The 24,125-nt window shown below is 37.4% G+C and overlaps 1 protein-coding gene across 1 annotated transcript in view; it reads right to left on the reverse strand.

Annotated features, from left to right (window-relative positions):
• The window catches only part of ERP44 (endoplasmic reticulum protein 44), a 51,277-nt gene that overhangs the window by 5,208 nt on the left and 21,944 nt on the right, over positions 1-24,125 (reverse strand). The window contains exons 4-10 of the mRNA XM_051812798.1: positions 22,252-22,367; positions 12,849-13,033; positions 12,272-12,387; positions 7,908-7,965; positions 6,441-6,557; positions 1,223-1,334; positions 620-761 (exon numbers count right to left, since the gene is read on the reverse strand). Coding sequence (XP_051668758.1) covers positions 620-761; positions 1,223-1,334; positions 6,441-6,557; positions 7,908-7,965; positions 12,272-12,387; positions 12,849-13,033; positions 22,252-22,367 — 846 coding nt within the window. The remainder of the gene's footprint in view (positions 1-619; positions 762-1,222; positions 1,335-6,440; positions 6,558-7,907; positions 7,966-12,271; positions 12,388-12,848; positions 13,034-22,251; positions 22,368-24,125) is intronic.

The raw sequence follows: 24,125 nt of genomic DNA on the forward strand, positions 1-24,125 counted from the left end.
GACAGGCTGATGTAATGAGGATTATCACAGTGGCATATCACACTTGAGCATTCTCATACTTTGCTCTCACATATTTCATCCAGATAAACATGACAGTGATGGTCCATTTTCCAAGTTGCAGTTGGAAGATTTCTAAAATCCACACAATAGGGATTTCTCTGCCAGCTTTCCAGATTTAGACTAATGCAGGAAGGTTAGAATTGCACAGCAGGAATAGTCAAAGCAGTAGGCTGGGAATTCTTACATGGTGCATTTTACAGTAATCCCTGAATAACAGCACTTACTCGTTCCATGCAGTATTTTAAATCTATTAGAGTTAAGTGATATATCTAGATCACTACTAAAAATACCATGCTAGGCTGCAAGTGCCTAACTACTACAGAAAACAGTAAAACTTCAAAATGAAAGAGTGGCATCTAAAAACTTGAGATTCTTTTCTTGCATAAAGTAATACAACTCCATTCAAACAATGAATTCACACCAACTCATATTGCTTTTAGGATTTGACACTGAATCACACAGATTTACTCATCTTCCTACCATAGTACTGATTAAAGTATGAGCACACACCTTTTCCTTTGTCCTTCTCAAATTAAAATACATAAAGAAAAATACTTACGACAAGTCACTGAAGTCTGGAAAGACATACATGTGCCTAAAGCTATCAATGGCAATGACAGGACAGTCTGCTGGAGTCTTCTGAATGTGCAGGAGTGGGTGCCTGAATTTGTCACAGTCAGCATGGAGGAAGTTTATTGTACCTTAAAATCGTGAGCAGACAAAAATCCATATTAAAACTTTTTTAGTATTATCTTGAAACCCTAACCAGTTTCATAACTATTATAAAGGTGGATATATTAGATACCACATGCAAAACTTGAAAATAGATCTAAATTTTTAACTAACTCAAACAAAATAACAGATTTTCTTAAAGTGGGTTTTTTTTCCATATTACCAACTGAAGCTTTGTTTAATGCCCTGTCAAAATGCATTTAGTCATTTAGACAAGAAAGATTTCTAAAACAGTTCTTTACTAATAAATTGTGTATCTATTTTAATAATTTCCAAAGGAATGAGTCCTCACTGTCAGAAGTGCATAAAGCCCTTTGGTCTCAAGAGTTTTAAAGCTCAGATTCTGTTTGGCCTTTGCTTCTGCTCTACTGAGTTGCCTGGAAAAAAATTATATCAGTAAAACCAAGAAGTAGTAGGAGTTACTACAAACCTTTTTCACCTATTAACTGTCGTGCAACCTCCTGTTGGAATTTCTCTAAACTCTCCAAGTCATCTTTCATATGGAAAAGTATGAGAAAAGGAAGGCCTTCTTCTGTCAGTTCCTGCAGAGAAAACAAAGGACAAATCACATTTCTTCCTTTCCTTAAGGGCACTTAAGTGATTCCAGGAACTTTCAAATTCAGTGAGATCTCTACTTTAAAAAACAGAAGAAAAAGACTAAAGACTAACTGCTAACCCTTCCTCTAAGATACCTGAGTGATACAGTTAACCAATGTTTCCTTCCTCTTATCATATACAGCAGATAAAGGATGACAGTATTTCATTGTCAGCATTTCAGGAAGGGATACACTTGCACTGGAATACTTGCACGAAAGAAATAACCCAATCCTGAGAAAACACAACATCTTCATAGAAACAACAGTAAGGCCTGAGTATCAAATGCTATGAAAGGCTGAGGGTGTATTCTAGACCCAGTCCTAGCTTGTTCACATAGTAAGGTGGTGCTTTCTTAGCATAACACAATGAATAACCCTATCACCTCCCCCTCAGTAAAGAAAAAAATCAGAAACTAATGACACAGCCATATCAGTTATTAAGTACTGCTCTTCTGCCAGTAAGTGTGTCCTGACTGGTCATCTGTGTAACGCTATTGCTAAATTCACAGGCTAATATATTACTAAAATTGATTAAAAATGCAAATCTTTGTTGGACAGGCAAACTTTAATTCCTCATAGGAATGCATCCTTGCAGTCCGAGTGCCTTTAAAAAATTTCTGTGCTGAGGGACACATAAATACAGGAATTCTTTGAATAATTTATTCTGGATTTTTCTTTTACTTAAATCCCAAACACAAACAATATGCACTTGCTTGCTTCAAAAGTGATTTTTAGGCACTTATGAACATCAGGTCAACTCACTACAGGGTGATTGAAAAAAAGCATCATTTATCATCTAAGAAATGCCTAGAGTTGTCTTTCATTTGTACAACTGGTGTAACAAACAAGTGCTGCTAATGCTTTGATTCAAGCCTGTACTAGCATAAAAATTGTGCTTTTTGAAAAAGACAGCACTGGTTCATTCTGCCATCAAATAGAAAAATTTCTTCAGATATTTCTGATTTGTAGTAAGTTGGAAGAAACACGTTCCCTGTCAGCAGGCAGCCAGTTACACAGTGTACATGAAATGGCTGTCCTTCTCCCTTCAACCAAATCCATCAGGTAAGTTGAAGCCTGGTCTTTTAACAGCAGATCCTCATAACTTCAGTGCTCTTGAAACCCAAGCTTCCCAACTCATCTATAAACCAACAACTAATCCTATTTGCTCATTCTCATTTTTACGTGCACAAATGTAGCTGAATCTCAGCATCCTCTCCTATTACAGGATGCTAAAAATCTGTTTTGTACCACTGCAGTTATGGCTCTGTTTCCCCCCTCATTTCACAAGGTACATTTCCAGAGGGAGAACTAAACAGAGCTTGGTGTTCTGGCTCTAAGGTCCCCTCTTTCTTGCAAGCAGCTAAGAGGACAACCTCAGCAAGTTACATTAACAAGATCTATTCATCTCCAAAACAAGTTGTTAGGACAGCTGGCTTGAATGTCTTGCTAATCTTGGCCCTAACTGGTTTCTATACAGTATCTTCCTTTGCTTTTCTATTCCAGCTTTCATAGCATGCCTCATTGATGAGGACACAGCAAGTAGAATAGCTATTTCATTTGCTTAGACTGCTCCCTCAAAAGCTGTTTCATTTGGCCCTGAGAATATCAAAAGATTTTTCATTAGATCTGAGCTTCTCATGTTACTTCTGTATGCCTTTGAGAAACTTTTTACCCTTTCAAAAACTTAAAGTTCAGCAGCATCATTAGACCACATAGGTTCATTGTATTCATAGAATCATAGAATGGTTTGCATTGGAAGAGAACCTTGAAGATCATGTAGTTCTAACTCCATTGCCGTGGGCAGAGACACTTGCAACTAGAGCAAGTTGCTCAGAGCTCCTTCCAGCATGGGATGGGGCATCCACAACTTCCCTGGGCAACCTGTTCCAGTACCCCTCCACTCTCACAGTAGAAATTGTTTTCCTAGTATCTAATCTAAACCTCCTCTCTTTCAACTTGAAGCCATTCCTCCCTGTCCTGTAGCTACATGCTCTTGTAAATAGTCTTCCCCATCTTTCCTTTAAGTTCCCTTCAGGTACTGGAAGGCCACAATTAGGTCACCCCAAAGCTGCCTCTTTTACAGGCTGAACATTCCCAAGTCTCTCAGTTTTTCCTAAAAGAGGAGGTGCTCCATCCCTCTGATCAACACAGTGGCCCTCTGGACTCACTCCAACAGGTCAAGAGGGCAGAGTGGAGGGGCAGAATTCCACCCCTCACCCTGCTGGCCACACTGCTTTTGATGCAGCCCAGGACATGATTGGCTTTCTTGGCTGTGAGTGTACATGGCTCGTGTCCAGCCTCTCATCCACCAGCACCCCCAAATCCTTCTTGGTTGCTCTTGATTCATTTAACACAGAACTAAACAGCCAGATTGCAGGTCAAACAGTGATTTCTTCTGAACGAAATCACTGATTCCAGCAGCCTATTCCTGTCAGGTACAGGAACTGTCTCAAATGGACAGTCTCCTCAAGTAGAAGACCTTGCTTCAGAGTTCTATTACTATGTGTTGTCTAAAGTCACAATGATGAACTCTGTTCAGATTGGGCATCTTCCTGCCCACAATGTTTACCAGATAATGAAAGCACTAAGAAAATGAGGGAAAAACCTACCAGTAGTTTACAGAGACCAATTTTGATTTTAAAAATTAATTTAAAGTCTGTGGAAGAATTTTTTGTCTTTATCTTACTTATATGGTACCATAAAAACAGCTTAACAGTCACAGCATTTCATATTTTTACCCTGTACTGCTGTGCAGTATGCACAATAAGTAAGAGCCCATTTAAGTAATTGTACAATCTAAGCAAGCAGAAATATCTCAATTTTGGCATGTTTAAATTTGTTTGGCTACTGGTAGCACTGAATTTTTTAAACAAATGTTGCTAGGCAAAATGTCACATTGGAATCGTTTCTATCTACCTAAGTAAGTAGGAATCAAGAGCTAAGAGAACAAACAGAAAAACCACAACATACTGTGGTACAAAGCTGACAGTGATGAACCTTTGGCTTCTAAGGCTCAGAATCCTCTTTCACCATGGGAAAAGTACTCTGAAAATCTACCACACACTTCTAGAGATGTTAACATGTGGCATTCTTTTACATATTGAGTTGCAAACGAAGAATTAAGACTTGTTAAATATCAGAACTTTCCAATAAAAGTTGGCAGGATTGACTAGAAGAAAGTCAACCAAAATGGTTTAAGTAATAAAACTACTCTGTCCCTCCCTCCGCCATGAAACCTGAAGCATTCCATGAGCCCAGAACAGCAGTGTTAGATGCACTGCAGATTCAGGATCAAAAGAAAGTGTGCAAACTGAGAATGAATCATATGACTGATTCTTTGGTTTCTCATCCAGTGTGGACAACATACTGCAATTTGTTACAAACCTCAGCAGAGTTTCTAGCAGTTGCTGTGGCTGTGTCAAAATACTCCTTTTGAGATACTACAAACTTGATAATTTTCTAAAGACGTTTTATCCTGTTGTTTATTTTACAAGAAAAATCATAATACAGAGTTGGAAAAAGACTAAAGAAGACTAAGTTACAAAAGAAAACAAAAATCATTGAAAGGCAATAATGGTAACGAGAAGAAATGAGATGTTTAAAAGCAAATTGCCAGGTTCCACCTGATGAATTACAGCCAAATAAAGAAAAGCAAGTGAAACAGCACATGCAGCTAAAAAAGATTAAGATTGTACCAGTGCTTAAATGCAGACTGAAAGAAAAAACAATAAAAATCACAGTTTTTATTACCATTCCCAGAAAATTGCAATTCCACGGTCAGCCACAATTTCATGTGCTTGTTTATTAGATAATGCTTTGGAAGTGATTAATACAGTAATATTTTTCTACCACTAACATTAACATTAAACTTTAAAAGACAGTTATAACTAAAGGATAGTTCACAAGTGTTTTATTCTTTCAAATTGTTGACATCCTGACATGGGCATTTTCTACCCTGACTAGAAGTATTTTTTCCAAGGTCTGGATCTTAAATGTATCGTTTAGTCATGACATCTACATAATAATATATACTTACTTTAGATAAATAACACAATCTACCCAAGGTGTTACACATCCACACATACTTACAGACACACACATTCTTAGCCTTCAACTGTCCACATTCCGCAAAATCACCAGACACTTCTTATTGGACCTACGTGCATCAAAGCTGGTCCTGCACTTCAGTCACAACAACCTCATGCAATGCCATCAGGCTAGGGGAAGAGTGGCTGGAAAGCTGCCTGGTGGGAGAGGACCTGGGGGATCAGCAGGACCAGGGCAGTGATTACCCCCTTCTACTCAGCACTAGTGCGGCCACACCTCAAATCCTGTGTTTAGTTTTGGGCCCCTCATGGCAAGAAAGACATTGAGGTGCTGGAATGTGTCCAGAGAAGGGCAATGGAGCTGGTGGAGGGTCTAAAGCACAAGTCTGATGAGGAGCAGCTGAGGGAGCTGAGGGTTTAGCCTGGAGAAGAGGAGGTTCAGGGAGAAACTTACTGTTCTCCACAGGTCCCTGAAAGGAGGTTGTAACAAGGTGGGTTTTGGTCTCTTTTCCCAGGTAACAAGCAATAGGAGGCAAGGAAATGGCCTCAAGTTGTACCAGGGAAGGTTTAGACTGGATATTGGGAAAAATTTCTTCACTGAAAGGGTGGTCAGGTATCGGAACAGGCTGACCAAGGAAGTGGTAGAATCACCATCCCTGGAAGTGTTAAAAAAAAAACCCCACATGGATGTGACACTTGGGGACATGGTTTAGTGGTGAACACAGCAGTGCTGGGTTAACAGTTGGACTCGATGATCTCAGAGGTCTTTTCCAGCCTTAGCCATTCTATAATTACAGCCTCTTACTTTGGTAGTGTATGCAACTACAACAAGTCTGCCTCCAGTGAATTTCAAGTCTAAACAAAAAGCTCTAAAAGAATGAAAAACATTATCTGACAGCTATTTTCTGCCTAAAACAAACTATACAAAGTTCTTTGAAGTGAATTAGGGACCTTGAAAGAGACACTTTGGTTTTGAGAAAAACCCCAAAACTAGAAAAATTCTTACCTCCCCATTTTCAAACGTAATTTCTCTAACTAGTGGTACACATTTATCTTGTGTCCATGCATAAACCAAATCAAAATTGGTTAGCGAGCCTAAATACACCATATCTGGAGCATTTTCCTGTTGAAAAGAAAAATACAGTAGATGACAAAATAAAAGTGACATTGCTACCTACAGAGATTAACTACTCAGTATAAAATAACAATATTCATATAAATATTGAAAGCAAATCTTATACCAATTATACCCTTGTGCATGCAAGATTTCGATTAACTATTTGATAAAAGTACAAATGGAAAATGAATATTAGATATGATAATTTATGCAGTCAATGCCACTTTTTAAGACAAGTTATAAAGAGTTGAAAAGATACTTTGTTTCCCAACTGGAGATGCTTCAAATAAAGGCTATTTAGACTTTTGCTAGTTGAGAAATAGTATCTCCAGATGTAAACCCCCCATTTAGATATAAACTAAATGCAGACAGCAAGCTGCTTCATGCTGATAGTTACAAAGACTCACCAAAACCCCCTCCTAATGTCCTAGAAGGACTTAAAATTGGTATTTTACATTTGCTTTGCCAAAGAGATATGAATAAATAATAGTTTTCCTTTATTTGCTAGTAGTTTTAACTTATAATTCAGTGCTGACATCCTTTAATTTAATTACAATTTTGGTTAACATGAAGTGAAGCATGACTTTGCAAGCTGTGGCCATGATTAAACACACCTTAATTCAGAAATGCCATATAAATTAGGTAACCTAATAAATTCTGTTGTTGAAAAAAGAAAAAAAGAAGGTTTGAAACTCCCTTCCTCCTGAGGTCTTTTTTTCATCTATTTTCTCTTTTGTAAGCAGCTCTTTTCCTACAGTAAATTTGCAAAAGGAGTAGATTTTTAGATAGTATGTCTCTAAAAAGCAGCTCTTACAGGTTTTCTTCTGTACTGAATTTTTCCTCAAGTGAAACTATATTTATGAGAGTTTGTTAACACAGAGTAAATTTTTTTTGTTGTTGTTTTTTTTCAGTTAGGAGAAGAGCTCTTAACCCTTGTGGACTAAAGTACACACAAGACAGGCAAGTGACAGTCAGAAAAATATGTAGTAATTGTTACATGCTTTGAACAACAGGAAGTGCACCAGCTTCATACATTTTTAAGAGTTCTACAGGACACACAATATCTATACACATAATGCGTTGACTGTCTTTCTCAGAAAAAAAAAATTAATTCTGGACATTGACATTTCGAGTGACAGATTTACATTTTGTGCATTAACTGGCAACACATGAGATGGAGATCTCTTTCACTGACTCAGAAACACGTTTCTATGATCCTATTTCTCACACTCTTTAGTGACGAAATAAAACCAAGATTTGAGATGCAGTAACATACTGAATGATACAAACAGTCTTCACTTGTTCATATTCACATATAACGACAATAATCAGAATAAAATACATAGTTACACTTACCCCTGGTGGCTTGTAGATTATATTGTCTCCGCTAAATCTCTCTGCTTTTGAAATAGCCCTACAACAAACCAACCAGTAAGCATGTCTTGGTAGACACAAATCAAATAACTGAGATACCAAAAATCATATTTTAATTTGCTATCCTTGCTTTACTTCTTTCTTTTTTTTTCCCCTTCACAATTTGAAAATTAAAATCCTTCATTTTTAAAGCAAACTGTACAGTGACTCCACAGAAACTTGACCTGGCTAGATAAGAGGGCATTCATGGAGTCAGCAAGATGTACCCCTAAGATCAGAAGTGTGGACTAAAGGCACTGAAGTGCAAGTGATGAATGCCAGTACAATTCTGGATAAGAGATTGTCAGGGAAATTAAAGAAGTGAATTAAAAAAAAATATTAAGGAAGGAGAGGAGAGAAAGGTGGATTCTTGTTTGCATTTACTCTTCCTGTTCCACTGTTTACACTAAAAATTTACATCTTATCTACCCTGATAAAGAAGGGCTTTGAGGTGTTCCATCAGCACAAGCAGTGGGAAAATGGATGGCAAGTGAGCCCACACTGTTCGTGTTACCCTCAAAACAGATCTAGAGAGCAGACAGAGCATGCAGTTCCTGGCCACTGATGATACAGTATGTGTGTACCCAGAAGACATGCAGTTCCTCCTTGGTGTTCAGCTTACTATGTCACCTCAGTAAGTTCCTCTCTTGCCTCCAGAATATTTTGTGGTTCCTTAATCCCAGTCACAGCAGAGTACCCTGAAAGCTGCTAGCTTGTACCCGAAAATTGCCATCTCTTATTCAAGCAAGTTGGGACAGCTACAATTCCAATGGAGGAGACAGAAAAATACAAGGAAAGAAAGCTCTCAATAAAAACAAACCCTTAAACAATCTTCACATATATAAAGAGGTCTCCTCACTCCTTCTCTCCCATGCCTAGCTGTTCCAACGTAAATCAGGCTGGCAAGACAGAACTGACTAGATGCATATGCCACAAAAAAGTAAAAGTGCCCATTTCTTTTCCCTTTAACACAAGTAAAAAGAAAGAATGTCAGCCTTTGGGAAACATTAGGTAAGTGTTCCCCCTTCTCTCTCCTCTAGGTGCAATATAAACATTGGTGAAGACTGATTAAGAAATGTAAGAGGGAAATAAAAAAAGAGAAGTCAAAATATCTCAATTTATCTCACTGCAAGATTAGCTAAATCTTCCAGGGGTCTGAACAATTTAGCGTGCCAAGAAAAAGACAGACAACGTAAGCCTTAACTCAAAGTACCTAAACTTTATTTCCTTCATTTGATCTGATTATCCTTTTCTTATCACATAGAAAGGATGCCTTGCATAGTATGTTACACCTATCAGTATTTGCATCAGTTTACAGATGCGTATTTTGAAATGTATTTTTATATTCCAGACAGGACTCCTCACATAATGTGAAATTAGGCTTCCTAGTGACCACCAGCACTGACAAAAACCACTCGCATACCAAATAAGCCTTCACTGAATAAGAAGAAAGTGAAGACGTAGAAGCCACCTGCCCAATCACTGCTTGATAAGATGATGATAATCTACAATGAAATACATGCTCTGGGGTAACCCTGTGGTAGAAGCCAAAATGTCCTCTTCTGCTCTTCCACTTCAGTAGCTGCAGTTGTGACTGATTTTTGTTTTTCAGATAACTGAAATAAAGTATGGACATGATGTGAAAATCCCAAATGCCTGAAGATACACCTCTTTAAAACAACTACTAAAACGGAAACACTTCAGTTTGTATTTCATCTCTTCTTGAAGCAGTAATGTAAAAGGGAACCCCTTGTAACCACACAATCCCCCCCTTCCACTGCCATATTTACTTGCTAACAAAAAATTAAAACAGTTCCTAGATTCATCACTGTCTTCCATAAACTACTTAAAGATCATCACAGCCTTTTAGGATAAAAGTATATTTTGGATGGTTTTTGTTTTGTTGTGGGGTTCTTTTTGTTGTTTTTTTTTTTTTTTGGTTGGACATTCTCTTCCGCTTTCATGAACGTTTCAGATCCATTCCTCTCTAGTTCTACTTCTAAAATCTGCCTCCAATAATGTCTTCATCACATTCTTCACCTATCTCCTTCTGCCAACAACTCTTCTTTCACTAATCTTGTTCTATTGCCACCTCAGATCTGTACAGAACTGTAAGGATCTGTTCATTAAAGAAGTCTTTTAAGCATCAAGATGATCTACAACTAACTACCATTAATACAGTTTAAAAATAAGCTATTACAAGTACCTAAAGCCAGAGTGATTTTGGCATAAGGGGACTGTTCTGCCTTGACAGAAATCAGCAAAGTAATTATTTTTTTTCCTGTCAAATTGATTGTTTTATTTGAGCTTACTAGAAATTTGAACAACTGCTCACATTACCTACCATATACCTCCCAAGTCACATAGCTGTTGAACTCTGTTCATAGCAAACCCAAAAATACCTCCCAGGGTCTGTCAGGATGCTCAGTCAGAAGAGTCTGACCGATCAGTGCCAGCTCCCTGTGAAGCATTTTGCTGTATATAATCCAAAAAGAAAACACTGATATGTGGCCAGTATCTCCCTCAGAAGTCTTTTCACATATAGGTTTTTTTAGGAATCTTAAGAGCCACAGCCACTCACAGGTGAAAACATTTAGTTCCCAAGGTTGCTGCTGGGAAGGCTGCACTTTAAAACACTAACAGCTCCAGGCTAGAAAGGGAATGGGAGTCTGGAGATAAGAATAATGACAAGCCTGCTGTGCAATCTAGTTATATAGGTAGGTTAAAAATAATCAAACTCTGATCCATTCCATTATGTCTGACTATTGCTTATATCTGAACAAAAAAATATAAAATAAAACCCCCATAGTAACCACTTCAAGAACAATGCCCAACAACCAAATGGTAACGCTGAGTGGTGGGAAACTATTTCTTATTACATGAAATTGACAGACAGCAAACCAAAGATGAACAGACTCAAACAACAGGAGAGAGAATCTTTGAAGTATTGCTATCTTACTAATAATTTTTAAAAAGGTATTTCTGAAGAGACCAAAAAGCTATATGAGGGGGCAAAAAATAACTTAAAATTCTAGTAACAACTCAGACTGCCTGTCCTGAGAGCAAGCCTGCATGCACTCATCAGAAAATGCTTGAGATAATGGACACTCTTTGGGGATAAGACTGACAGACCTACAGACCACAGGTTTGCCTGCTTACACAGCCATACCATTACCTAACTGGGAACTGAAAGCCCTGTGTACTCCCACACATTGCAAATACTCTCCCCCACCCCCAAACTATTTCTGGAGACATATTAGAAGAGGCATCAGTGACTGGCAACAGATTTTGTTCAAGCAGATGAAACCCCTTCTACCTCAATACATCCTCTCAGTTTCTCTGCTATTCTCCACTACACCCAGTTCAAAAAACTTGAGGTAACTTTAAACATTATAAAAGCTAGCTTAACCCATGCAAATTCCTGATCCTGCAACTGTGGGTAAACTAGAAAACACTGCATTCCCATTAATGCCCAATCACTTCAAATTGGCAATTGGAGGTGGCATATTAAGCATTGCTGAAAGAATCTATAATTCCATTTCATTATGCTAATTATAAAGGGAATCACTCACTCCCAATTTGTTCTTCTTCTTCCAGTGAATGGCTTAATATTTTAAAATATCACTCTAAAATCTGTATAACAAAGAGAAAGTTGAATTTCTGTAGGTTTTTCTTCTAGGCTTACACTCCATAGCTCACCAATGCAATTGCCTTTCTAAATTGTTGCATTGACCAGGCACAGAAATTAGGCATTTTGGAATAAGGCCAGCTACTGAAGCATCAAGAGGAAATGAGCAAGCAACTACATGCTTTACAGGGAAAAAACCCTATAAAATAGAGGGAAAAGACCCCTTCAAAAAATGGTCCTATTTCAAAGAAAAAAAAAACCCTAAGAGGTTGAAAAAAAAAAGAGTTACTCAGTCTGCAAAGCTAATGAATTTTTTTTCAAAACATTTTCAAGCTCTTCCGTACTTGTTCTTCTCTCTCTCTAAAAAAGCAGATTTTTCAGACACAACTGTCTTTTACCCCCTGAAACCTCCCCAGTTACATTTAAACCATACTGATAAAGAGTGGAAAAAAAAAAGAAAAAGGAAGGGAAAAAATAAGAGTTGAATTTCACAGCAAACATTAGGGTTAGGAAGAGTTTTCTCCTTCTATCCTCTCAGTGTATTTATCTATTAAGGTCTAGTCTCGTCAGTTATGAAATGCTGAAAGTATTAAAGAAGTCCATTCAATTAAATTTATATACAACTCATAAACAGAATTTCAATAAGGAAGCCATGCAATCAACAAGTTTTCACACTTACCCAAAGGCAGATAGGAACACACAATCGTCATGCAAAATATTTGCTACTCTTTCAAAGGTTCTGTAATTGTCTGAGTCCTTTTGCTCAAAGTATCCAACAATATTCCTTCTGCTGCGCTGTAAAGACAGAGGTTGAATTATAATTTGCACCAAATTATCAAATACTATCATTACTCCCTATGGATATTAAATACAGAGATGCCATTCATTTGACAGTCATTAAATGCAGAAATTATGTCTTTTCTGCCTTTTCATTATTCAGAAGCATCCTTGCAAGTATTTTTTCAGTGGAAAATATTTTTTAAGTATCTTGTCAAATGCAACATATTATTCTTTTCAAATTATTAAAAGCAAAATAAGTAATTTGGTCGTGGAGTGAAGGTGCCTGAAAGTTAAAAATTATTTCAATATAGTAATACTGCAAATGATTCAGTTTTCCACTCAGTTAAAAAAAAAAATAACGTACTGAACATTTCTGAATGAAAAAAAAAAAGTAAATATGTTCTTTAAATACATTATGTTCCACCAATTCAACATTAAAAAAAAAAAATAAATAGGAGTAAAATTGAAATACTTACATCAAGAGAACTAATTTCTTCCAAATCCTGGACCTCCCGAATGGGGTTACTCTTCTGCTGCCTGATGTAGTCTGCTATTGCTGTCACAGATCTCTGGCCCCTGTATTCCCTCTTCATCATCATGCCATTCCGGAAGAGTTTCAGAGTTGGGTATTTGCTTATCCTGTACCTCTGAGCTATATCAGCTAAAAAGAAATTAAGAAAATAAAACCAAAGCCCTACAAATACAGAAATACACTGCACATGCTGTCTTATACATGTATATGTCTGCATCTCTGAACCAGTAGTTCCACATCTTTAAACAAGAACAGAACACCACTGAAAAGAAAACCCAAATCAAGAAACAAGCACTACCACTGGGCAGAGACAGATGGTAGCCACATTATTTCTCACATGTACTGATCTTTGCAAAGAAAAAATTACCAAAATTGGGATAAGTAAAGAGTCGACTTGGGTAGGCATATTCATTTAGTGCACTTCCTATGAACAACTAGGAAAACCAATTTAAGAGCATACCAAGAACATCAGAATCTTAAAAAGCTTGCCACATCTCAGTTAATTAACCCACTTGAGAAACTTTTAATAAAATAAATAATCCCCTAATTTTCTTTAAACTCATTATGATTTTCATCTCAATTGCAGTGCTGGAAAAAAACCCTGTCATGTCTAAAATTTTAGAGAATGTGAACCCTGTGTAAAGTATTTCTTGAAGCCTACAAAGGCCAGAAGACTGCTGTTACAGTTCTGAGCTGTTCAAGTTTTGAACAAACACAAAATTTCAAGTTTCTAAATTAAGGCAAACACCTCTCTGGTCAACTAGTGTCAGCATTCCCTTCAAGACAGATCTTCATTCAGATTTATACACGGAGCCCAACTTTCTTCTAGACTTGAACCACACATAGCTTCACACAACAAAGTAATGTGTATTTGCATTCCTCTAGCATAAGAGCACCAGCTCTTTTCCCCTGTGTATAACATGTCAGTTATTTAAGTTATTAATTCATAAGACTTACAAACGTAAAAGAATAAAAAACAGAAAGAGGTTTTACAGGAAAATGAGAAGAGCAGCAAAGAAGAACAGTGAGCAGAAGCAATAAAGCCCAGTTTCCCACACGTGTGTGTCCTGTGCCCCTCATCTTCAACCACCACAACAACATGGTTCTTCACCACACCCCACCAGAGCACTAGTGCCACATATGTCCCTCTTCCACTTTGCTAAATCACTGGGACACAGCAAACTGCAATAGGTGCTGCAGCTAGCTCCCAGCTGGGCATGGACAGGGAAGCCTACACATAAGCAGCAAGTGGTTCATGGCACATCGAGCAGGATCCAGCAGCCTTGAGTTTTTACAGCAACCTTTGCTACAGTGCAGAAGTTGGTTTTGTGCATCTCCAGTATCCAGCAACTGCTTTAATCGAACTTTGTAAGTACTCATAACTTCGAATGCTTTTCCCTCTTTCAGATGTGGCTGAAGTTCAGCAAAAAGCTTGAAGTTTTTACAAGGAAGAACTGAAGAAACAAGGTAACCAGATACACATTGGGTTCTCAGGAAAACAAGACTGAAAACAAACAATAGAGACAAAGCCTGTAAAGCCAGGTAGATTTCCACAAGCACTTTCCCATTGCTTTTGCTTTGTTGTCCCTTGGAAATAAACCTAGAAATAAATAAAATCTCACAGCCTCTGTGAAAACCACATGTCCTCTATTACAGACTGGGATGCATTTTACCTAAACCTCTGTTCCTAAACCCAACTAAATCCCCACATATAAGCAGTCTGTCCACTTTTCTGAGCTGCTTAATCCTTAGAGGTGACTCATTCAAGTCAGCCACAGCGACCACACTTCCCCTTCTCCCTTTCTCTCTCAAGAAAGGAGAGAGATGGTGAACTTCAACAGGCCAGTTTATTCTGTGGAGACAAAGAAATTTCATTCAGTCAACAGAGAGGAAGGCAATGAAAACGTGGGCTGAATGCATGTTCTCTTACTTTTCACAGACTCCTTAAGAAGTCACAAGATACACTTCAGGTGACTTGGATTAGCCCATGGCAGGAAAGCAACCAAATGAGGGACCATCAGCATACGTGGCACAGTACTAAATTATGTGAAAACTAATCCTTTCTGACCCTCCTTCTCAGTTACAAATTTATCACAAGCAGATTTGCTTTCTATCTTAATCTTACTCTTTTTTTAAAGAGAACAGAGACAGAAGTCTGAATTCCCTCCTACCTGGAGAACTCTCAGCGAAACCCTCAGCAGCTGCAATTGCTGCTAGAAAACTACTTATCCTACTTACAGCTTTAGTTACTGAAAACAATCTTTGTACCAGTTGCACGACTTAGACAAATCTGAGAACTGAAAACATATTGTGCACAGCAAAGGAGTAACTGTTCTTTAACATCCCACAAAACAGTAAACTTAAAAACTTCACCACCTAAAAAGCTAAAGAAAGCTTTGCATCACTACTAAATAACACAGAATTCAGCCTATCAATTTTGACTAAGAGAAAGGCCTTGAACCTGTTTCCTAAATACCCCAGAAGTGCATTTCTGAATGCACTAATTACAGTTAAAATTAAAGGTAAAATATTTTATGTCCTCAATTTAGAGTACTTTTATTTCAAATTAATACAAATTTCTCATGGGAAGATGCCAATATATTCAACATTAATGAGTATTAGATCAATAATCTTTTCTTCCTTTAGATTCCACCACTTTTTATTTAAAGTATCTAAGAGTCGCCTGCAAGAAGCTGACAAATATAGCTGGGGAGGAATCACTCCATATTTGCTTGGTGGAAGACAAACATCATCTGCAAACCAGGCATTTGCTGCCCTTCTCTGCTGATAGAAGGACCTTTGGTCTGACAGTACATCAGTCGATCAAAACTTGATCAGAGTCTGATAAGGGACAAGAAGCACCACATGTCAGGGTTTCGCAGGAACACATTGAGATTAAAGACCAGTACTGTTACAGATCTGCACAGCAAGAGAGCACCAAAAATGATGCTTTTCTGTTTCACAACATGGACTTTTGCTTCAGGTTATTTCCACAGTTATAGGAGGATTGCAAGGGTTGCAGAATGGGCATTCAGGGGATCATGAACATTCTCCAAGATGGAGATTGCAGTCCCTAGGGATGTGGATCTTCATCAAGGGCTGAAGTTGCATAAAAAATGTAATGGTAATAAAATGCCCACTGTCAAAACTGAATTCAAACATTATTTCATAAGTCAGAACTTGTGCGATCTTTACAAATTACATTGAGATTCCATGAATGCTGGTATTTGAACTAACACAGAGAAATGACACTCCTACACAAGTAAGTATTTGAAAACCATCTTTTTACAAAATATAAAATGCAAGTACACGAAAAATTGTTTGAATTAATTCAAAAGTCAAATAGAGTAAACCTTAAATGCTTCATTAAGCTCTGGTATTTGATACAGGTAGAGTTAGCATAAGCAGAGCAACTACAAAATTATATTCCTTTTAAAATTGGAAATATACAATGCAAATACGTGGAATATTGTTTGAACTCATTCACAGACTGCATTAGTTATAGTAAATCCTAAATTAAATTTAAAAATATTTCCAGACATTCCCACTGCCCATTTTTTCAGGAGAAGAGAGATTTGAAACAGATAAGGGCAATCTCCCTAAAAACAAAAAAAATCCTCTCCCAGTTACGACTTTATGACTTTTTATTTTCTTCAGGTGCTAAGGTACCTAAAAGGAGCAAATCTTGAGTTTGTACTTTGCTGAATTAATCATTAAATCACAAGTCTAGTGCCTGTGCTACCAGAATGGTTTCCCATTAGTTATGACAGGAAGCTACTGACATGCTTGATCATTTTTTCTTCTACAAATCAGAAATTTCAAGCACAGCAATGACTGTTGTATTCAGATGATTCTCTCCTCCCCATTTTGCATGTGTAACTGCTGACATGCAATAATTTCTACACCACCCAGGCTTTTTTCCCACTATTTATTCTAGCACACTCCAACAGCAATGTCTTACAGTTGCACATTTCTCTTCACAGATGCACTGTTTTGATACTTCTCCTGAGCAAAGCTGATTCTTACAACAGGTAAGAGACAGCAGCTTTTATTGTTCTTTTGAAAGAAACTTTTACATGAAACCTGACATTTTCACTCATGTTTTCTAAGACAGTCTCGCACATATCTGAGCAAGACCCTCTAAGAAAACATGCTTTCTGAGCTATCATTTGTGATCCATATCTTTAACATCTCTTGTACTGTTCAGCCATTTCTCCATTGTCTGAGCACTGTGTGTTCCTCTACTCAAAGGAATGCCAAACCCCATTTTTTGGGGACTGTCAGGCTTTGCACATGGTGTGTACACACATCACCCAAGCTACAGCTTTAAGCAAGCACACAGCCAGTGACTTGTTTCCCACAATGCTTCAGACTCCATTGTTCTAAGTTAACACCACAACACGCTGTCCAAAGTTCAGCTAGTATATCAGACTACATCTATATCTCAATTCCATTGCCACCCAACAGTGAAGAATATGTTGAAGAACTACACCAAGACACACTCATCCACAATGCACCTAAGAAGTCCATTAAAGGACTGGCAATATTTACAAAGCGTCAGGGTATCACCCCACCATTAACTCAGTACACTGTTTTAATCTTTCGGGGTCATAATTCATACCACTACCAAACAAATATTTACATTTTAAGTCTACAGGGCTGGCTCCCAAAAAACATGCCCACTAAGATTTGAACAATACCGATAATTATCCTAAATGCCCACCTCATAATGTAAGGCACCACCTGAAGAATTCACATGTTGAACAGAGGACTACAACAGCCTGAAAAGTTATCTGGAAGAAAATCAAAGTTTCAAAACTCAAACCCGGTAAAAATAACTTCTGAAAATATTTGGTGTGTCTTTTTCTAAGGGGGAGGTGGAGGTGTGGGGAGGTGACTTCATGTTGTTTAAGGAAGAGCTAGCACAAACTCAAGCTACTGCATTTCCTGACTTTGGTTATACATGATGGTTATAGGAGTTGCACAGCTGCATATATGGAGAGCTTGAATTTACTGGATCTAACACTATTCTTTTTGTGTGTGTCAAATCATCTTAAGTCTTTCTCACCCTTCTGCAATACCTTCCATCTCAAAACTAACAAATTCTTTCAGCTGTATACTTGAAGCTGGGACTATCAAATGAGTATTCTCGTTGCTCACTTGAAATCAATCAACATCTTTTGAAGTCCCTCAGGGTACCTGCCAGGACACACTACAGATGAGAAATGAAATCTTTGATAGGTACTTTTTTACTTACTATTCCACAACCATTTTTGTCTCAAGTTCACTTAAAAGGCCTTATACACTACATTTTTAAGCATTCCATAATACACCATTAATTATCTCCAGTTAAACTACTCCTCTCATGACACTTGCACAGAAATCATAAGACCTGAGAATAAGCACAGGAAGCAGAATTAGAAAAGAACTTGGGAAACCATCTAAACTAGGCATCCTACTCCAATGACTGTGATACTGGTGACCTGTATCACTTGTTATGATGGACCAAAACAGGTACAAGAAAAACAATCAATGCTGTATATCAAACTGAGGTAACAGCAGATCTAGACCACCTTCTGCTACAAAGGAGCATTCACAACAGCCATGCCTGCTCTTAGCAGGGCCTCATCAGTAGGCATCCCATAACCTTTTCTGACAAGCTAAAAAAATGGCCCTCCTGAGAAGTGCCATCAACAACCACTCCAAATCACTTCCACTTTTTATTTTATCCAAAGATAACTCTTTCAGACTGAATTTTTTTCCCAAGCATAGTGACAGGAACACAATGAAATCCTTGGTTTGTTTAGAGTTTCATTTATAGTTCATTTATGAACTTCCAAATTTGTTATCCTACTGAGTTATTTTGCTTACCAAAGGCACAGTACCAATACAATCTAATCTGTGAAGACTAACATTACCACACATTGCAGGGACAGCCAGACCCAGAGAGATCAGCAGCTCACAGCAGTGGATGAAAATACCACTCATGGACACATTTTGAATGGAAGAACAACAGTTCCCTAAACAGTCTGTCTAGCAAAGCATCTCTTTACATCTGGTCAGTGAGAACTTGTTTTCTGTTTGGAGGCACAAAGATTTATTCAAACTAGCTATTATTTTTTATTTAACTCAGAAACCAAAGGAAATAATACTGCAACAGAATTAAACAGCATATATATATATATACACACACACACATACACACTTTAACTTACAAGAATTCTGTACCACAGCTCCTAATGTGAATTCAGAGAAACTGTCCAAAATATAAACTCTCCTCCAGAAACATGAGCTCTATATTGCTCTATATTCACTCACAAAGAACAGAAACGAGTGAGTTTCCAGCATCACTGCTTAACACAAAGGATAAAAAACCCCACAAGCGAGGAAAAAAATACAAAAAACACCAAAAAATCAAAAAAAAACCCAAAACCAAAACCACCAACCAAAATCCTCCTAATAACATATATGCAGAAAGATCTTCTGTAATTTTATATGGAAGATGACTTTTATTACTTATTATAGTTAGAAGAGAGGTGCATAACTTTTAAGGTAAGTGAATTAGTAAATTGAACATACCTAAACCAAGAAAGACTTTAAGAGCACACAATGTCATGGAACTTAGACAGTTTTAAGTTATAAAAGGATAAGGTCTTGGAAATTGAAAGTATCTGCTTCAATTACCTGTTTCATCGGATTACCTTTAGTGTATGTTCCACACCATGTTAAAAACAGCCTGATGTCTTAACTTACACATTTCAGTTATAGTTATCTTCTACCATATTATAAACTGGTATAAAACATAACACACAGAGAAGCTTAATATAGTGTTAATATTTATAATTTTATTCAATCTCATGGGGCCTAGCACCTTCCAGAAAAACATGTTTATATGGCTGTAAGAGCAGATAGAATGATGGTTTTGTCATTAAGCATCAAACATTTGGTAGTGCATCAATAATTCTCTTTAATTTGCTTTACCCTCAGAAGCTGGTGTGAGCTGTTGGGCCCCACAGTGTGCTTCAATAATAGTACATTAAATGGAAAGTATCTATGCCTGGCTGACCATTCTGAAAGCTGTTTTTGAGTGGCCTGAAATCAGCTATTTCGATTCCCTACAGTGTCTTGGCCTCAAAGAGAAACAGATCATTTGTAATGCAAATAATCCACCATCTCTAGAACATCACTCTAGTAGTGAACTACTAGTGGTATGAAAGCTGTGGGCATAACAAAACCCCAAAATATTGACATAAACCTTCTAGTATTGGTAAAATATATAAACACATACAAAAATATAAAGCTTAGGGAAAAAAACCCAAATCACTAACAATCTTGACTCCAACATTCAGTAAAATACTACAGCAGGCCTAAGCTGGATAATACAGTAACATTCACTCTCTTAATAGAAAGCTGCATACACTAAAATCAAAGTTAAAATACTTAAAACTTTAGGACATACCCAATAACTGTGTGTCATGAAATGTACCATTGTTTACAACCCAGCAAATAAATACTAGAAACTAGGAATGACATATACAGCGTTGCTATTTTAATTCAAAAAGGGAATGTAAATTGCCTGTCATTAAAGGATTTTATTTTTACTTCTCACATTTTACAGCTTCTGCAGCAGAAGTCATGCTCATCTACTTCTTACAGTAAAAACAGAAAGGGTAAATACAGAGAATTTATGGTATTCCAGCAATAAAAAGAAAGACCAAAACTCCTGGCTGCCTCCTACTACTTAGCCCACTACACCTACTCCCAGGGAAAGGAAGACAATTTCTGCTGTAGCGTCTCCTCCTCCATCTAGGCCTTAGCTCTCCATAACGAGCTCCAATGAGCTTAATTCAATAGGCATATGAGAAGATTACACAACAAGCTCCTTAAGCGTTTCAAACACCTGGAGGGGAAAAAAAAAGTTTTCTTATCTACATAACTGCTAAGACAAGACTCGATGATCCTTGTAGGTCCCTTCCAACTCAGCATATTCTGCAATTCTGTGATCTCACGGCTAAACACTGGGCATCCGGCAGCCCAAAGACTCTCTGAGTTACTCAAGCAACTAAAGCTACAGCAAACAAAAATAAGGACTTCAGCAGTTATTATAAACCTTAAAAAAAACACAGGCTGCTAAAATGCTTGCTATAACTGCATTATTTTTTACCATTGTAAAGATCGGGGGCAGATTATTTGTGCAGATCCTGCAACAGATATCAGAGCAAAGACAGACAAAAAGCTCTGTAAGAAAACTCCACCAAAGACCACATATCAGGTTTTGCCTTCAATATATTCCTCCAGAGGATTTCATTGCCTTACTTGAAAACTGACTTTTAAGGATGGTAAATCTGAATACTTAATGCTATGCTTTTGGTTAAGATCTCCCAAGCATATATGACATAGATGGTGGGTGACTGGAAGCAGCAGAGAACACCAAGTGTGAAAAATAAAGAAGCTAAAAGTGTAGTTAAGTATTTGAGATCTGGGAGATCTCAATTTTGAGATCAGGTCAAAAAAATGGAAAAAAACCTCAAACAAACCCCACTCCCCTACAAAAACTACAAAACAAATAAAAAAGCCCCCACCAACCCCCAAAACCTCCATGATTCTAGAAAAGGTTGTTCAGAAAGGAGATAGAAAAACACTCATTTAACAGACACAACAATTGTCTAAATGGGAAAGACAAATGTAAACCAAAGCAGCTATTTTGCATAGCTATGCAACTGACATTTTTATCATGTCCCATAAGATTCTCTCTTCAGAGTTTTTGTAACAGAGCACTAAAACACAACTATTAGGCCAACAGTAAGTCTCAGGAATACGTGTTTCTGGCCATGGGAAAAGCCCAAATAGGTAACCATTTGCTGGCAAGTGTACTAACAGCAAAGCAAAGCCCTGATCCCTGCCTGGCTCTGTGAAAGGCAACTCAGCTCACCAAGACTCCCAGGCAGAAGGAAGACCCGAGCAGAGCATATTCTTGGTGCTGACAATGGAAGGTTTCCCCTTCCTCTTCTTGATTGTGAAGACCCGCATCATTTGTTGCACTAGTGTTTCTCTGACACCACAATGAGCCAATTCAATTTATAATCCCAGCCATTTTTTCTTTTTTAAATGAGACAGGTGGAACTGATTAAAAAAAGCACGTTTATGGATGCAATGAGAAAGCAACACTGGAAACTGCCCTGACAAATATGGAAGAAGAGGTTCACTGATGTAACAAAAACAGCTCTGGGCCAAATGATGGGGCAGGTACAGCTACACTTTAGACTGCTATACAGTATATTCTTCAATACAATTAGTAACTTAGTAGCAGGTTAGCATAGGGAAAACCTAAATCATTATTTACTTACAATGCTGATCACAGTCTACTCTAGCAAACACCACTTGATTCTTATCTGGATACTCTTCCTTAATTACGTTAGAAGCTTCCTCAAAAATAGGATGCAGCATTTGGCTGAAGCGGCACCTGTAAATAGAACAGAAAATCATAACTTTGAAATACTACTTTGAAATATTTTGATGACTAATGGAATATTTCAATCTTTGAAGGAAAAAGAAAAAAAAGAAAGAAGAGTTACTGAAAAAAATCACATCTACTTCTAACAATCCCAGTAAATGTCTGGATAAAAATAGATTCAAAAGTAACTTGAATAATTCGGGTGCCGAAAAAAGTAATTCTAAATGAATACAGAGTTCAAGATGTGCTTCCCTGCTTTATCTGCTTAGGAAATGCCATTAATCAATTATAAGCCTTTATGAAATATATTCTATTCAGAAAGTATATTGTTCATTTTTTTCCTGCCTGAATTAGCCTTGGGAAAGTAATTATAAAAATGTAGTAAAGGAAGATACTTAAGACTGTTGAGTTTCAAATATTCACCATCACCTTCAGGAAGGTCAACAATAGAAGTTCTAAGTGTTGTGTATAATATTATCGCTCAAGTTCAGTAGAATTTGAGCAGACTGCTTTTTCAGCACTGAGAAAAAGAGAACCCTATGGGTCCCTTCTTTTAGTCATGTTAGATTTTGAAGCAAATTTTCTTTTTGCCCAGGCTGTAGGATTGTAAACATGCTTCAGTGGCTTTAGGGAGTTTAGGGGTTAACACTAATGCACAAGCCCATTTTTAATACATCAGTGAAATTATTTTATATTCTATCCTTCTAAACCCATGAAAGAATTTCAAATTGAAGATGCATAATGGCACTGTAGAAGTTGTCAGAATGAGACCTTATGGAGCAGACTTTCAATAAACCAGCCTGCACTGAAGCCCACCTGAAACTTAACAGCATCAGGTTGGGGATGCCACTGTGCCTGACACAGAAAACTTCCAAGTGAAGAGGCAAGTTTTGCTCTCAAAATACAAACAGAGCTTAAGTCCATTCTCCAGAAAAACCTGACTCTGGGCAGCACAACTATATGCTACACATTTATGTAGCATGTATATGTTACATATGGCTTCCCTGTCCCTCATTCTTCTCCACCCTTACAGCAGAGTACATGACTGAAACTCATCTGTTCTCATTCAAAAGTCAGGTACATCTCAGTCTGCTACGGTGAGGGGTTATTCCTGAATGCCTACACGTAATGATCATAATTAAGGCTGTAATGTTCTAAAATTACAGTCTACTTTACCATGAATCAACTTGCAAGCACATACAAATCTTTAAATTCACAGTACATCTATTCTACAGAGGATCTGATAACAGTGGGGTTTTGGAGAAGGAACTGTGCTAATAAGGTCCTAAAACAGGATACTTGTTACCTGGCTATATCAAATTTTAAAATATTTGTATCTTCCCTCTATGACAGAAGTATCAGAACGTGGGTATTTAGCTACCTTTCTACAGTTTGTCATTTGCAAAATCCAAAAATCATTTTTGAATGGCAACGCAGACCTCAAATTTCAGTGTATTAAATTTACTCTCCATAGGTTTGCCTTCCTTGTTTATCTTTAAGAAAAGATAGCACTTTTGAAGTAGTCCATGATTCACCAAGTATCAGCAGATCACAAATTGAAAATTAAAAGTTTTGTTTATTTACATATTTTAAAAGATAGCCTCTATAGGATAATTCTATACAAAACTGGTAAGAGATTAGGTCCAGTTTCTTACTTAACTAGTTACTTCGTTGCACTATCATTAAAAAGGAGACATTTCACAGGGGTATATTGCTTAAATTAATTCTAACAATGATTCAGGATGCAAGTTGGGTTTTTTTTAAAAT

This window comes from Manacus candei, unplaced genomic scaffold (assembly GCF_025592945.1).
Source record: "Manacus candei isolate 608988 ecotype Guabito, Panama unplaced genomic scaffold, ASM2559294v1 h1tg000088l, whole genome shotgun sequence".
In the NCBI taxonomy this organism is placed as follows: Eukaryota; Metazoa; Chordata; class Aves; order Passeriformes; family Pipridae; genus Manacus; species Manacus candei.